Here is a 14,765-nt window from a genome sequence, read left to right on the forward strand (position 1 = left end):
AAAAGGGCAGCCAGCGTTCCGACATCTCCTCCCCCCCCATAACCACCACATAACCTCCCCCCACCCTCAACCACCACATAACCCCCCCTCAACCACCACATAACCTCTCGGCAACGTTTTTTTTTCCCCCCGAGGTTGTTATTCCTGTTCGTGTCAGGGCTTGTTTATGGCCTGGTGGTGCCCAGGCTCATGTAGAGGTGGCCAAATGAAACATGGCAGTTCCCTCTCTCCCTCTGTCTCTCTTTCTTTCTCTTTCGTGTCTCTTTCTCTCTCTCTCTGCCTCCTGGACTCTCTGGTGGACCGCGGTGTGAACCCGCAGCCACGGTCTCTCTCTCTCTCTCTCTCTCTGTCTCTCTCTCTCTCCCTCTCACTTGCTCTCTTTCTCCCTTTCCCTTGCTCTCTCTCTCTCTCCTCCCCTCTCTCTCTCTCTCTCTCTTTCTCTCTCTTTCTCTCTCCCTCTCTTTCTCTCTCTCTCCCTCTCTCTCTCTCCCTCTCTCCCTGCGCAGCGTAGCTGTGATGTACGTAGCTTTATGTAACATCCCATGTTTTGGGAGCTCAGGGTCACCGGCAGTCCCAGGGTGCACCTCACCATGTCAACTTCCTGTATGTGCAAACACAGTACACCCCTGGCCAAATAAAAGAGTTCCGATTCTGAATAATCTTAAATGAAGTGAAAGCATCTGCCCCTGTCTGCTGTCCCTCACCAAGTGGGCGGCTGTGGCGCAGGAGGTAGAGGCCGGCGTCTAATGATCGCAAGGTCGGCGGTTCGAACCCCGGCTGGCCACGTGTCGAGGTGTCCTTGGGGCAAGACACTGAACCCCAAATTGCTCCCAATGAGGCGGGCCGGCCCTTGGTGTGTGAATGGGTGAATGAGAGGCCGTTGTAAAGCGCTTTGGAATAAGGCGCTATATAAGTGCAGTCCATTTTATCTGTTCTGATCTCAAAAGCAAGAACGGGTGAGAAGAGGAATGGAGTTAAACTGTTTTATATATCGGCGATTTAATTGGCGTCGATAATCGATAATTGTGTGTGTGTGTGTGTGTGTGTGTGTGTGTGTGTGTTGTGGTGTCTTCCCCCCTGTAGGAGCAGGAGTCTGTTGAAGGGCAGGAGGATTTCGGGGCGCCTCTACGAGATCCGGGTCCACCCCATCCAGAGCCTCAACAGGTCCTCACAGTCCTCCGGTAAGACCCTAACAGAGCCTCAACAGCCTTCACAGGGGTAAAACCAGTCAGTCAACAGCAGGTCTTCACAGTGGTGAAACCAGTCAGTCAACAGCAGGTCTTCACAGTGGTGAAACCAGTCAGTCAACAGCAGGTCTTCACAGTGGTAAAACCAGTCAGTCAACAGCAGGCCTTCACAGTGGTAAAACCAGTCAGTCAACAGCATGCCTTCACAGTGGTAAAACCAGTCAGTCAATAGCATGCCTTCACAGGGGTAAAACCAGTCAGTCAAATTCAGGTAATGTGGGCTACTCATTAGCATAGTTGAGTGTGAGTCTATGGGAGTATAAAGCTAGTCATTAGCACAGTTGAGTGTGAGTCTATGGGAGTATAAAGCTAGTCATTAGCACAGTTGAGTGTGAGTCTATGGGAGTATTAGGCTACTCATTAGCATAGTTGAGTGTGAGTCTATGGGAGTATAAAGCTAGTCATTAGCACAGTTGAGTGTGAGTCTATGGGAGTATAAAGCTAGTCATTAGCACAGTTGAGTGTGAGTCTATGGGAGTATTAGGCTACTCATTAGCATTGTTGAGTGTGACTCTATGGGAGTATTATGGGGCTTTTCCACTACGGTGCTGACCCGGGTCAGCCCGCTTCGTTCCCCTTTTCCATTAGTCGTCCCAGGTCGGTTCGGTCCCAGGTCAGGTCGCTTCTTTAGCTCCACATCGACCCCAGGGTCTAAAATTTCATATCCGGGTCTCTTTGCCAGGCTGCGTGTGACGTGTGACGCTGCACACCGTTGATTGGTCAATGGAAATCGTCATCCCATGTCCCATCCCATATATTTCTTCACTAACCGCCATCTTGAAATACCACATTCACTCTAGGAAAATGTCACTACAGTTTCTGTAATAGCTTATTAATAAAGATTCAGAAAATTATGCTGACCATCGTATTATCTTAGTTTAATGTCATTTCAATGAATCATATAACTTTTATTTACAACAAGCACAACACAAAAATCGCTATTATGCACCGTGTTTGTCCGTGAATAACACCGGCTGTGGAGGTGGTACACACACAATACTCCTTTGCTAACTTCACCATCTGTCTACGGTCATTTTGAGCCCTTAACCACCACGCTGACACCACGAGAAGTTATGCTTTTAACCGTAAACTCGATGAACCGGGAGTTCACCCGGCCGCTGCTGCTGTGCTGTCCAGACATTTTCGCCGTTCACTCATGAGTCAAATGCCGGTTTTAACAGGGAATTCTCTCCGCGCTGTGTCCACGGTGATAGGAGTGGAGGATCGACTCCATTCAAAAACTTTTGAATTCCCTGGCTTCTCCTCTTTCCGGACACGTTTGAATTGTTATCCTAACCCCCGGTAAACCAAAGTTATTAACCCGCAAACGGCACTGTGTTTGTCTGTTAATAACACCGGCTGTGGAGGTGGTACACACACAATACTCCTTTGCTAACTTCACCATCTGTCTACGGTCATTTTGAGCCCTTAACCACCGCGCTGACACCCCGAGAAGTTATGCTTTTAACCGTAAACTTGATGAACCGGGAGTTCACCCGGCGCTGCTGCTGTGCTGTCCAGCCATTTTCGCCGTTCACTCATGAGTCAAATGCCGGTAGATTCGCGTCTTGTCGGCGTTTCCCGATGATGATACTACAGTTCATAAAGCAGACAAGTGAAGGCAGTGGTTTTAAGGGTTCAAAAAACATGACTTTATTATGTGTACATAGCTTCCTCTCTCTCTTTCTCTTTCTCTCCAAAAAAATCACGGCTGTTGTTGCTGTGTACACCCGGAAGCTTTTTGCCAGGCTGCGTGTGACGCGTAACTCCGCCTACTATCCTCTACTCCTCCTACTAGTCCGGGTCGGTTTGTGTATAATGGAAAACCAGAACAGATCAAAGTGACCCGACCTGACCTCGAACCGATACGAACTGCACTAACCCGGGCTGCTGATGGAAAAGCACCAATAGGCTACTCATTAGCACAGTTGAGTGTGAGTCTATGGGAGTATAAAGCTAGTCATTAGCACAGTTGAGTGTGAGTCTATGGGAGTATAAAGCTCGTCATTAGCACAGTTGAGTGTGAGTCTATGGGAGTATAAAGCTAGTCATTAGCACAGTTGAGTGTGAGTCTATGGGAGTATAAAGCTAGTCATTAGCACAGTTGAGTGTGAGTCTATGGGAGTATTAGGCTACTCATTAGCACAGTTGTAGTAGTAGTAGTACACCTTCATCACCCTGTGAGAGTCAGTAGTTTATCAATGTTGTCGTTTTAACTCCGACGTCGACGTCTCGTCCCAGGGCTGATGGGCGTGGCCAAACCCCCGTCCCTGCACCCCAGCACCTCAGACTCCGCCCTCCCGGGGATCTGCAAGGATCTGATAGGCCAGACGGTGGCGCGGCTGCGTGCCTGGGACAGCGCTGAGGAGAGCGTGGCTGACAGGCTGACCTTTGACCTGCACTGCGTCTACACGTCCCTGAGGACCATCTGCAGCCTGTACGACGGCCTGGACGACAACAGCCAGGACAGCGGTAATGCTCTGCTGTATATTAAAGAACAGTCATGGGTGGGGTCATTCTGACCCTGTGGTAATGCTCTGCTGTATATTAAAGAACAGCCAGGGGTGGGGTCATTCTGACCCTGTGGTAATGCTCTGCTGTATATTAAAGAACAGCCAGGGGTGGGGTCATTTTGACCCGGTGGTAATGCTCTGCTGTATATTAAAGAACAGCCATGGGTGGGTCATTTTGACCCTGTGGTAATGCTCTACTTAAGCGTTATGGAACGAGAAGCCGTGGTATATCGGGGATATCGGCACAGCTAGCGGGGTGGTTAGGCACGACGCATTACCCTGTGGTAATGCTCTGCTGTATATTAAAGAATGTTCTGATGTTATTGTAACAGTGGTACTGTACTGTTGCCTCTACGTCTCGCTCTACTCCTACACCTGGCCTTGTTCCGCTGGATAAACACCAACCTTCCCACTGTAGACAATTGACTATCACCCCCCAAGCACACCCCATGTACTGTATACGCACTACCTAAACCTTAAACTCACAGCCACTTTACTACTGAACTATCTATTATCACTAGTGTATCCTGTCTTACCTGTATTAACACCTTTATCTTGTATTATTGTCTGGATACGACTAACTATATCCTGTCTTATTATTATTATTTGTCACTTATGTCCTGTACTACTGTCACTTTTTTATCTTGAATTAGTGCAATGTCAGGAACCGAATACTTTTTTTTAGAAATGTTACTCTCTTACACACGTGTCATGTGACGTAAAGATAAAACTTGAAACCTGTTCTTGTCACTCTGCCTCCCCCCCCCCCCCCCCCCAGTGTTTGCGTGCAGCGTGGAGGCCCAGACCCAGCTGGTTCGGGCCACCTCGGCCATAGATAGAGCCGTGCTGGTCACCATGCAGTGGCTGGCTGCCGTCAGGCCCTCCTCCGGCCACCTCTACACCTGCGCTGAGGACCTCAAGACTCAGGTCAAGAGGATGGGAGGCTTCTTCCAGCTCCTCATCCAGGTGGGCTACTGTCTAACCCTGAACCCTGAACCCTGAACCCTAAACCCTAAACCCTAAACCCTAAACCCTATACCCTATACCCTATACCCTAAACCCTAACCCTGACCCTAAACCCTGACCCTAAACCCTGACCTTCTCATCCAGGTGGGCTACTGTCTAACCCTGAACCCTAACCCTATACCCTAAACCAGGGGTATTCAATTACAAATTCAGTTGGGCCAGATTTGAAAACCAAGAAATTTAGCTGGGCCAGACATTTTCAGCGGCCAGTAGCCTAGGCACCAGGTAATGACACATTTCAAACCAACACAAATGAATGTAGGCCTAATGAAATACAAGCAGTTTATTTATAGTTTTCCTTTTAAATTAGGTAACATCTGACACAGGCACGTCAAAAAGACTTGACTGAACACAATAAAAGAGCTGTAACTGAACAGAACCTAATAGCAATACTTTTTTCACTTTTTAGGTAAAACAACAACATTTTGGTCTCAACTGACCCATGCACATCTTAAAGTGCATAAAAAAGTGTACAGTAGTATACCAATAAAAAAATGTCCTTTTGTAAAATAAAAATGTTGGTCATAGCTGACCCAGGCACAACGTGCTTTTAACTGAATGAAAATACACCTTGAGTGCACAATTAAACAAGTTACAGTTACAGTTAAACAATAAAATTGAATCTAATCTAATCTAATCTTACCCTGCTGACTTTCTTAGTGTGAGAAGTGACATGTTTTATTCTGAACAAGAGCAGTGACATTTGGCTCATAAGATGTCAATGCAATCCGAAGGCATTGGTGAAGAGTACTGTCAGTCAGGGAACAACGAGAGCTGCTTTTTATTGTGTTCATGTGTGAAAAGCTTGATTCACAGGTGTACGTTGATCCAAACATACTGAGCACATGGATTGCTACTTTCTTAACGTTAGGGAACTGGTGCACGTTGACATCACTCCAAAACTTCGCAGGTCCATTAGTGCGAAGCTCCTGTGCCATGGTTACGGATGACTGCACGTCAACAAGTTCGAGTATGAATTTCCCCTCGTCGATAAGTCGCCTTCTATTGCAGCAGTGAACGGGTCTCTGGCAAAGCCCATCACCTCTGCGGGCAGAGCAAGTCCATCCAGTCGACCAGCAAAGTTCTCTTTCAACCTCGCAATGAAAACAGTCATCACATCTGTGATTTGTGCCGGGGATGAGACGCATTTGCGGAGCGTCGGAAAATGCAGCATTCTGCCGGTGCAGAAGTCGGCCGCGAAAAGGTCCAGTTTGACTTGGAACGCGCGTCTGTTCCACAAGATAAATCACAGTTTTGTCTCTGCCTTGTAGCCCCACATTTAGGTCATTCAGGTTTGAATATGTCGCTCAGAAAGCAGACATCAGCCGTGAAGTTGTCGTCCAGTATGCGATTCAAGTGTGTTTCTGCCTTCGTTTGCTTGCTGCTGCGGAGGAAAGTTGTAATCTCCTCTCTGAGATCACAGAAACGCTCCAGTGCCTTGCCTTTGGACAGCCACCTGACGTCGTTATGCAAAAGCAGCTTGTGGTGCTCAGCAGACATTTCTGACAGCAACTTGCGGAATAAGCGATGTTGGAGGCTCGAAGTGGAGCGAATACAATTAATTGTAGCCATTATCCATTGTTGTTTTTTTACGCTCTCCGCTTAGTTTGTTTAGAGTGTTATATTCACGTTCTGTAGGCTACTATTGTAGACATTTCTGCATGAATTTCTGAACATTCGCGAAATACGTTTTTCTCTGCTTTTATGGCTGGGCCAATCGGGGGTCGCGTCTGGGCCGCATGCGGCCCCTGGGCCGCTAATTGAATAGGCCTGCCCTAAACCCTATACCCTATACCCTGACCCTAACCCTAAACCCTAACCTTCTCATCCAGGTGGGCTATTGTGTTTTTCTTCATGTATTAGGATCTCTGTTAGCCCAGACAGACACAGGGCTAGTCTTCCGTGTGTTGACATTTAACACAACTGTTACATTTTTGGACCATGGACTCTCTTGGAAAATAGTTATCTTAGATGAACCTTGATGGTTCAACTGGATGAATAGAACAGCCTGGAATTAAATGGTGTACAAAGGACTATGGGTAAGCCATACACCAGGGGGGGGTATTCCATAAGTGTCGCTAAAGGAAAATCCAGGCTTAGGTCTCGGGAAATCTCATGAGATCTATCGAAAATATCAGAATAAGCCTGAATTCTTCTTTAGCAATGTTGCTGGAATGCCCCCCTGAGCTATACAGTGCTGATCCCTCGAAACGGCTCTCCGTATCAATCAATCAATAATAATAATAATAATACATTTTATTTGAAAGCGCCTTTGTCAAACTGAGGGATGGCTGGTGTGGAAGGGTGTTCCACAGCTCGGGTGCAGCGACAGAAAAGGCACGGTCGCCAAGTGTGCGACGCCTAGTGCATTATGGGTATGACGGCCTTGAGTCCTGAGGCCTGTCTTGGCCTAGACAGCAGCGAATGACAATCTAAAACACACACACACACACACACACACACACACACACACACCACACAGGCCAGTGCATCACTAGCACACGCAAAGACATCACAGACAAGTTTTCAGTCTTCTTAAACTGAACACAGAGCCCAAACATTACCATTTCTAAAACCAGGAACATGATTTCCAAACGGAGTCAGTTTGTTGGACATGGAGCAGAGCAGCTTATCAAAATGCACAAGTGTTGTTGACTGGCAGGTCGTAGCTGTGAGCTGTTTTGAGTGTGTGTATGGAAATGGACAAGCGCAGGGAATCGTCAACCTTGAGCCCCTAACAGAACATGAATATGGAGAGTGAGGGAGGGGAGGGGAGGGGAGGGGAGGGGAGAGGAGAGGGGAGGGGAGAGGAGAGGAGAGGAGAGGAGAGGAGAGGAGAGGAGAGGAGAGGAGAGGAGAGGAGAGGAGAGGAGAGGAGAGGAGAGGAGAGGAGAGGAGAGGAGAGGAGAGGAGAGGAGAGGAGAGGAGAGGAGAGGAGAGGAGAGGAGAGGAGAGGAGAGGAGACATTTTCATTTAATTAACCTTTTTAGGGGGGCGGCTGTAGCTCGTTCGGTAGAGCCGGCGTCTAATGATTGCAAATAGAACGGCAGCTCGCAGCGGTTCGAACCCCCGGCGGGCCCACGTGTCGAAGTGTCCTTGATCAAGGCACTGCGACTGAACCCCTAATTGTTCCAGGGTCGCCTATAATGGCTGTAACCCCAATTGCCTAGAGCCTCCTCTAGAGCATACATGCATTTCGTTGTCCTCTCACAATTGTCCTCCTTTTTAACTTTGAACTAAACCTTCATTTTAAATGGTAAACGGACTGCACTTATATAGCGCCTTATTCCAAAGCGCCTTACAACGGCCTCTCACACACACATTCACACACCGATGGCTGCAAGCTACCATGCAAGGCGCCGGCCGGGCCCCGCTCATTGGGAGCAATTTGGGGTTCAGTGTCTTGCCCAAGGACACTTCGACATGTGGCCAGCCGGGGTTCGAAACCACCCATCTGCCAACCTTGACTCACCCTCTGACCCTGTCTGTGTCTGCGTCTGTGTCTGTGTCTGTGTCTGCGTCTGTGTCTGTGTCTGTGTCTGTGTCTGTGTCTGCGTCTGCGTCTGTGTCTGTGTCTGTGTCTGTGTCTGTGTCTGTGTGTCTGTGTGTCTGTGTGTCTGTGTCTGTGTCTGTGTCTGTGTCTGTGTCTGTGTGTGCAGGGCTGTGACTCAGAGATCTCGTCCATGGTGACGGAGGCCCAGAGGAGGAGCGCTGAGTGTCTGGAGGCCGCTCTGCGTCTCATCAGCCGCCTGGCCGCCATGTCGGGAACCCTGCTGCACGTCACGGAGATGGGGGCCGACGCCGCCGGCAAGGTAACGCTCCCGCAACGCTCCCGTTGTGCTGTTATCACCAACACTGTTACACACACGTGTGTGTGTGTGTGTGTGTGTGTGTTATCTTGGAGAAGGGGGAGGATTGTTACTGGAATTATATATTTACGATGCACACACAACAATGTTTGCTTTCTATGCTACCCCACCCTTGATAATGATAACACAAGGTAACAGCTAAACAGTATGTTGGGATTCTAGTATGTTACTACAGTGTGTTGGTCCTTGACATGATTAGTAGTCAGAGTGTGTCTCTCCCCCTCAGTGTGTTACTACTACAGTGTGCTACTACAGTGTGTTACTACAGTGTGTTACTATAGTGTGTTACTACAGTGTGTTGGTCTTGACCTGGTCAGGTTCACAGTCAGAGTGTGTCTCCTCTCCTCTCTACAGTATGGTGGTCTTGACCCAGTTTGACAGTCAGCGTGTGTGTCTTGTGTCTCTCTCCTCAGCGGGCGGTGGGCGTGTCTCTGCTGCAGGGCACCAGCCAGGGTGTGCACTCCCTCCTGCAGATGGGCCTGACGCTGACCAACGACCTGCTGAGAGAGGCCCAGCTAGCCTACCCCCGGACCCCGGTAAGACGCATCCGTAGTACCAGAACCGCTTCTATTACGCAGAGTAGGGTCTAGTAAATGGTAAATGGACTTATATAGCGCCTTTATCCAAAGCGCTTTACAACGGCCTCTCATTCACCCATTCACACACACATTCACACACACATTCACACACCAATGGCGGCAAGCTACCATGCAAGGCGCCGGCCGGCCCCGCTCACTGGGAGCAATTTGGGGTTCAGTGTCTTGCCCCAAGGACACTTCGACATGTGGCCAGCCGGGGCTCGAACCGACGATCTACCGATCTGCCGACCTTGTGATCATTAGACGGCGGCTCCTCTACCTCCTGAGACACAGCCGGGTCTGGGCTTAAGCCTGGTGTGTGAAACCTGCGCCAGGACAGTTAACTCCCCTGGCAGAGCTGCTGACGGGCGTGAGGCCCGAGTCGTTACGTTTTTACATTTTTTGGCGTCGAGAAGACGGCTGATTCCAAAGTAGACTTACAATCAAAGAAAAAAGTTGGCTGCAGGGAGGCCATGGGACCCTCCAAAAGCATTGGCCAGTACGGGTATCGAACCCGCGACCTTCGCGTTATTAGCACGACGCTCTAACCAACTGAGCTAACCGGCCGGGTGGTCAGGGGTTGTTACAATACTCTAGTTGAGATGTGTACTTTAGATGTGTACTTTAGATGTGTACTTTAGATGTATACTTTAGATGTGTACTTTAGATGTATGCTTTAGATGTATACTTTAGATGTATACTTTAGATGTATACTTTAGTTGTATACTTTAGATGTATACTTTAGATGTATACTTTAGATGTATACTTTAGGTGTATACTTTAGATGTATACTTTAGGTGTATACTTTAGATGTGTACTTTAGATGTATACTTTAGATGTATACTTTAGATGTATACTTTAGATGTGTACTTTAGATGTACACTTTAGATGTATACTTTAGATGTATACTTTAGATGTATACTTTAGATGTGTACTTTAGGTGTGTACTTTAGATGTGTACTTTAGATGTGTACTTTAGATGTATACTTTAGATGTGTACTTTAGATGTATACTTTAGGTGTATACTTTAGGTGTATACTTACAATCAAAGAAAAAAGTTGGCTGCAGGGAGGCAATGGGACCCTTCAAAAGCATTGGCCAGTACGGGTATCGAACCCGCGACCTTCGCGTTATTAGCACGACGCTCTAACCAACTGAGCTAACCGGCCGGGTGGTCAGGGATTGTTACAATACTCTAGTTTAGGTGTATGCTTTAGATGTACGGTATACTTTAGATGTATACTTTAGATGTATGCTTTAGATGTATACTTTAGGTGTATACTTTAGATGTGTACTTTAGATGTATGCTTTAGATGTATACTTTAGGTGTATACTTAATGTGTGTACTTTAGATGTGTGTACTTTAGATGCATACAAGATGTGGCAGGTTAGAGACTTGGTTAGATCAGGCTCGACCCTGGTCTGTGAAAAACCGAACGGCCCTTATTTCTCTTAAAAGGCTTCTTTTTTTGTTGTTGTTGTTGTTGTTGTTGTTTTTAACAGGTTCTTCAGAGTCTCAAATCCAAGATGTTGGACTTATCCTGCGCCCTCCAGAGATACATCCACTGCAATATGACGGTGGGTTGACCCCCCTCTCCTCCTCCTCGCTCTTGACATGGGGGAGGGGAAGGGGGGGGGGGGCGGAGGGCGTTAAAACGTTAAACGTTTCAGATGAATAACTCCTAGCCCCCCCAGGCCCCCCCCCAGCCTCCCCCAGGCCCCCCCCCCCTCTGTTAAAGGTGCCAACCAGCTTTTATTGCTCCTGTAAAGCCAGAGCGGCCTGTTGGTCGCGGGTCTTATCAGGCCCGGTCTCCCTGCGCGGGTCGTTCAGGTAATGGATGTGTTGAATGAAGTGACATCAGTCACCCCGGAACGGGCCTGCGCGCCGTTATCTGCCCGCTCACAAACTAGCACCTTTTGTTAGCATCGATCGTAGCGGTTGGGAGGCAGATTGGGACAAAAAGGGTGTGGGGGGTGTCCCAATCTGATGTCCTCATTGTTATCTAACAAAAGGGGTCCAGACAAAACGACCTGGGGCTGAGGTTCTGAGAGATGGAGGGGGGCTGTGGTTTCACATGACAGTGGAGCGTTACATAATTGTAAAATATATGATGTATGTTTACCCCTAACGAATGGTAAACGAATGGTAAAGAATATGTGAATTAGTGTCTATGAATCAATGAGTTATTCAACAGTGCTGTTTCTGTGTGTGTGTGTGTGTGTGTGTGTGTGTGTGTGTGTGTGTGTGTGTGTGTGTGTGTGTGTGTGTGTGTGTGTGTGTGTGTGTGTGTGTGTGTGTGTGTGTGGGTGGGTGGGTGGGTGGGTGGGTGGGTGGGTGGGTGTGTGGGTGGGTGGGTGGGTGTGAATTAGGACTGTCTAGGGATTGTGTTTTCACATGACAGTGGAGCTAGGGGAGTCTATGGGTTGGGTTTTCTACAGTTTGTGGGCTGTTGTGGGATTTGGGAGGAACTCTGTTGCCTCTATTCTGCAGTGTCTGAGGGGGAAAGGCACTGATAGGCTTTTGTCACAGGTTCAAAGGGTTCATTCTCCTTGGAAAAATGATACATCAACTGTAATTTGTGTCTGTGTGTTGGTATCAATGACTTGTAACATCTGTGTGCGTGTGTGTCTGTGTGTTTATGTGTGTGTGTGTGTGTGTGTGTCTTTGTCTGTGTGTGTGCTTGCGTGCGCGTGTGTGGTCTGTGCCTGTGCCTGTGTGTGTGCCTGTGCATGCGTGCGCCTGTGTCTGTGTGTGTGTGTGTGTTTGTGTGTGTGTGTGTGTGTGTGTGTGCGCGCCTGTGCGTGCGTGCGCTTGTGTCTGTATGTCTGTGTGTGTGTGTGTGTGTGTGTGTGTGTGTGTGTGTGTGTCTCTCTCCACAGGAGAGGGAGGACAGCTCAGAGGAGCCAGTGGAGGAGGCCGACCCGTCTCTCCTCCACAGCCTGAGAGCCACGGCCGCCAGGCTGTTCCAGCTCACCCAGGCCATCAGACAGCTCCACGCCTCCGTGTCTGCCTGCTTCAGAGGTAACCTCCCCTGGCAGAGCATGGTGCTACGCTCCCCTGTAGCTCAGCTGGTAGAGCATGGCGTTAGCAACGCTTAGGTTGTGGGTTCGGTTCCCGCTGAGACCTATACTGAGAAGTAACCCTAACCCTCACTGCAAGTTGCTTTGGAGAAAAGCGTCAGCTAAATGTTGTGTATTATTATTATTATTATTATTATTATTATTATTATTGACTTACAATCAAAGAAAAATATGGCTGCAGGGAGGCATGGGACCCTTCAAAAGGATTGGCCAGTACGGGTATCGAACCCGCGACCTTCGCGTTATTAGCACGACGCTCTAACCAACTGAGCTAACCGGCCGGGTGGTCAGGGTTGTTACAATACTCTACCCAGCGCTGCGTATGACTAGTACTCTACTCTGGTAGATGGTGGTTGTGGATGTAATTATTATTATGGAAACAGCTTTGGCTTTAGGGAACAACAACCACTGGCTCAGCAGTGCATGTGTCCCTCACTGCAAGTCGCTGAGTAGATCGGGTTGCCAATCTAATCTGGCCTGGAGCTGTGCCAACTGTCTTGGCCAAACCGAGCTGAGAGACAGTATTACGGCTTCAGTAGAGTAGTGTATACTATGTTGAGTCACAGCGAGAAGACCAAACTATCTTTTAGAGACTCTCCACTGGCTTCCTGTTAAGTTCAGAATAGATTTCAAGATCCTTCTGCTTGTTTATAAAGCTCTCACTGGCACAGCACCAGAATATCTGAAAGACCTTTTGCTAGCCTATCAGCCCAGTAGAGCTCTCAGGTCTTCTGACGCTGGTTTTCTCTGTGTACCACATGTACAAAAGAAGAGATTTGGTGAGGCTGCATTCTCATTTTATGCACCCAGATTGTGGAATGCACTGCCAGTTTACATTAGGGATGCAACCTCAGACAATATGCTCAAGACTAAAAACCCATCTTCTTAATATTGCCTTTAAATGACTAAATAATTAAACTATGATTATATAATGATTGGAGCACTTTGAGCTGCAACGTTTGAAAAGCGCTGTACAAATAAAATGTATTATTATTATTATTATTATTCCAACTATAATGCAAAAAAATATTTTGCAAAAGGAGAACAGTTTACAAGCATGTCAAGACAAGTCTTTAACAGTGAAACGTTTCAGGACAGTCCTTTCAGAGAGGAGACATGGCACTTTTATACACAGGTAATCAGCCTGTTATCAGGTAAGGTTCAAGCCAATCACAGACATTTCCTGTATGAGGAGGAGGGGCTAGCTGTGATGCAAATTATGAAGAGGTTATGGGGGATTGACCCCCCACTTTCTCTTAGAGACACAAAGGTGGAAAAGGGACACAAAGGCCACGAACTGTTCTGGTCTGGTTTTAGAGTACTGGGCCTGTGGAAAGCCAGAGAGAAGAGAGCAACTAGGTCTTTGTGATCATTTAAATGTATCTGTTGTCTCGCCAATGTCAAACTTCAAGTAGAGAAACTGTTTTTCATTGTAGAACAGGCCGGGGTCGTCCAAGTGTGTTGATTCAGCCCAGACAGTCTGACTGATAGTAGTATGACAAAATGTCTTCCCACTACACTTATGACAAAATGTCTTTATCAAACTAATAATTTTCCCCTACACACCCTACAGGTAAAGGTAGTGAGTCCAGCCTCAGCGCCTGCAGGGAGTCCATCTCCTCCGCCTCCAGAACCATAGACGAGGTCATCAACGGCCTGGGGGGGGCGGGGGGGGCCTCTGGGCTGCAGCTGCCCTGCGTCCAGAACGTCATGGCGGCCCGCGACGACCTGCACGCCGCCCTGCTGTCCCTGGGTACCGCCTTCGACCAGACGGGGGCGGCGGAGAGCAGCAGGGGGGGGTCGACCGGCTCAGAGAAGAGCGAAGGGGGCTCCGCCGCCTCGTCCTCCAGCGCCCTCAGGAACAGAGCCGCCACCCCCAGCGCGGTGCTGCATTCTCTGTCCTCCGGGGGGTCCTCGTGGGGGGTTCTGGGGGGGTCCTCGTCCAATGGCGAGCCTCGGTGGGTTTGAACATGTTGACATGTTGACGCTCAGCCAATCACATGTTAGAGGTGGAAAGAGCTGGTGGGGGGGTGGTGGTATCAACGTTGCTAAAGTAAAAAATCCAGGTTTCTTTTTTTTTATGAATCCTCGTTATCAAAATTAAGCCTGGATTTTTACTTTAGCGACATTGATGGTATACCCCCCCTGGTGAACAGTGAGAATGAGAGTGTTTGGCTTCTTACTCAGAACCAGGTAGAGATGTCCTGTACAGTGTAGGGTTGCACATTTCGGGGGAATATTCAGAAGTGGAAACTTTTCGGTGGGAATTAACAGGAATATAATGTGAATTCACTGAAATACATGCAAATGAATATTAATACCATTTAAATGTAGATGTTTTATTTTTGCATTGGATATACTTGTAATATCATATGGAGACAGAAACCTTGTCCCTTATGACCTTGTCAGAAGTAGATATGATTGCACATGATAAGTCCTCCTTCCAATAGG

At 48.1% G+C, this 14,765-nt stretch overlaps 1 protein-coding gene across 1 annotated transcript in view; it reads left to right on the forward strand.

Annotated features, from left to right (window-relative positions):
• kif14 (kinesin family member 14) overlaps positions 1-14,282 on the forward strand; it is a gene marked incomplete at its 3' end in the record, with an annotated part of 31,969 nt that extends 17,687 nt beyond the window's left edge. The window contains exons 22-29 of the mRNA XM_080529654.1: positions 1,084-1,181; positions 3,489-3,719; positions 4,539-4,726; positions 8,446-8,598; positions 9,069-9,191; positions 10,737-10,811; positions 12,114-12,255; positions 13,888-14,282. Coding sequence (XP_080385780.1) covers positions 1,084-1,181; positions 3,489-3,719; positions 4,539-4,726; positions 8,446-8,598; positions 9,069-9,191; positions 10,737-10,811; positions 12,114-12,255; positions 13,888-14,282 — 1,405 coding nt within the window. The remainder of the gene's footprint in view (positions 1-1,083; positions 1,182-3,488; positions 3,720-4,538; positions 4,727-8,445; positions 8,599-9,068; positions 9,192-10,736; positions 10,812-12,113; positions 12,256-13,887) is intronic.
• Positions 14,283-14,765: the final 483 nt, after the last annotated feature.

This window comes from Nansenia antarctica (genome assembly GCF_963989245.1).
Source record: "Nansenia antarctica genome assembly, chromosome: 1".
In the NCBI taxonomy this organism is placed as follows: domain Eukaryota; kingdom Metazoa; phylum Chordata; class Actinopteri; order Argentiniformes; family Microstomatidae; genus Nansenia; species Nansenia antarctica.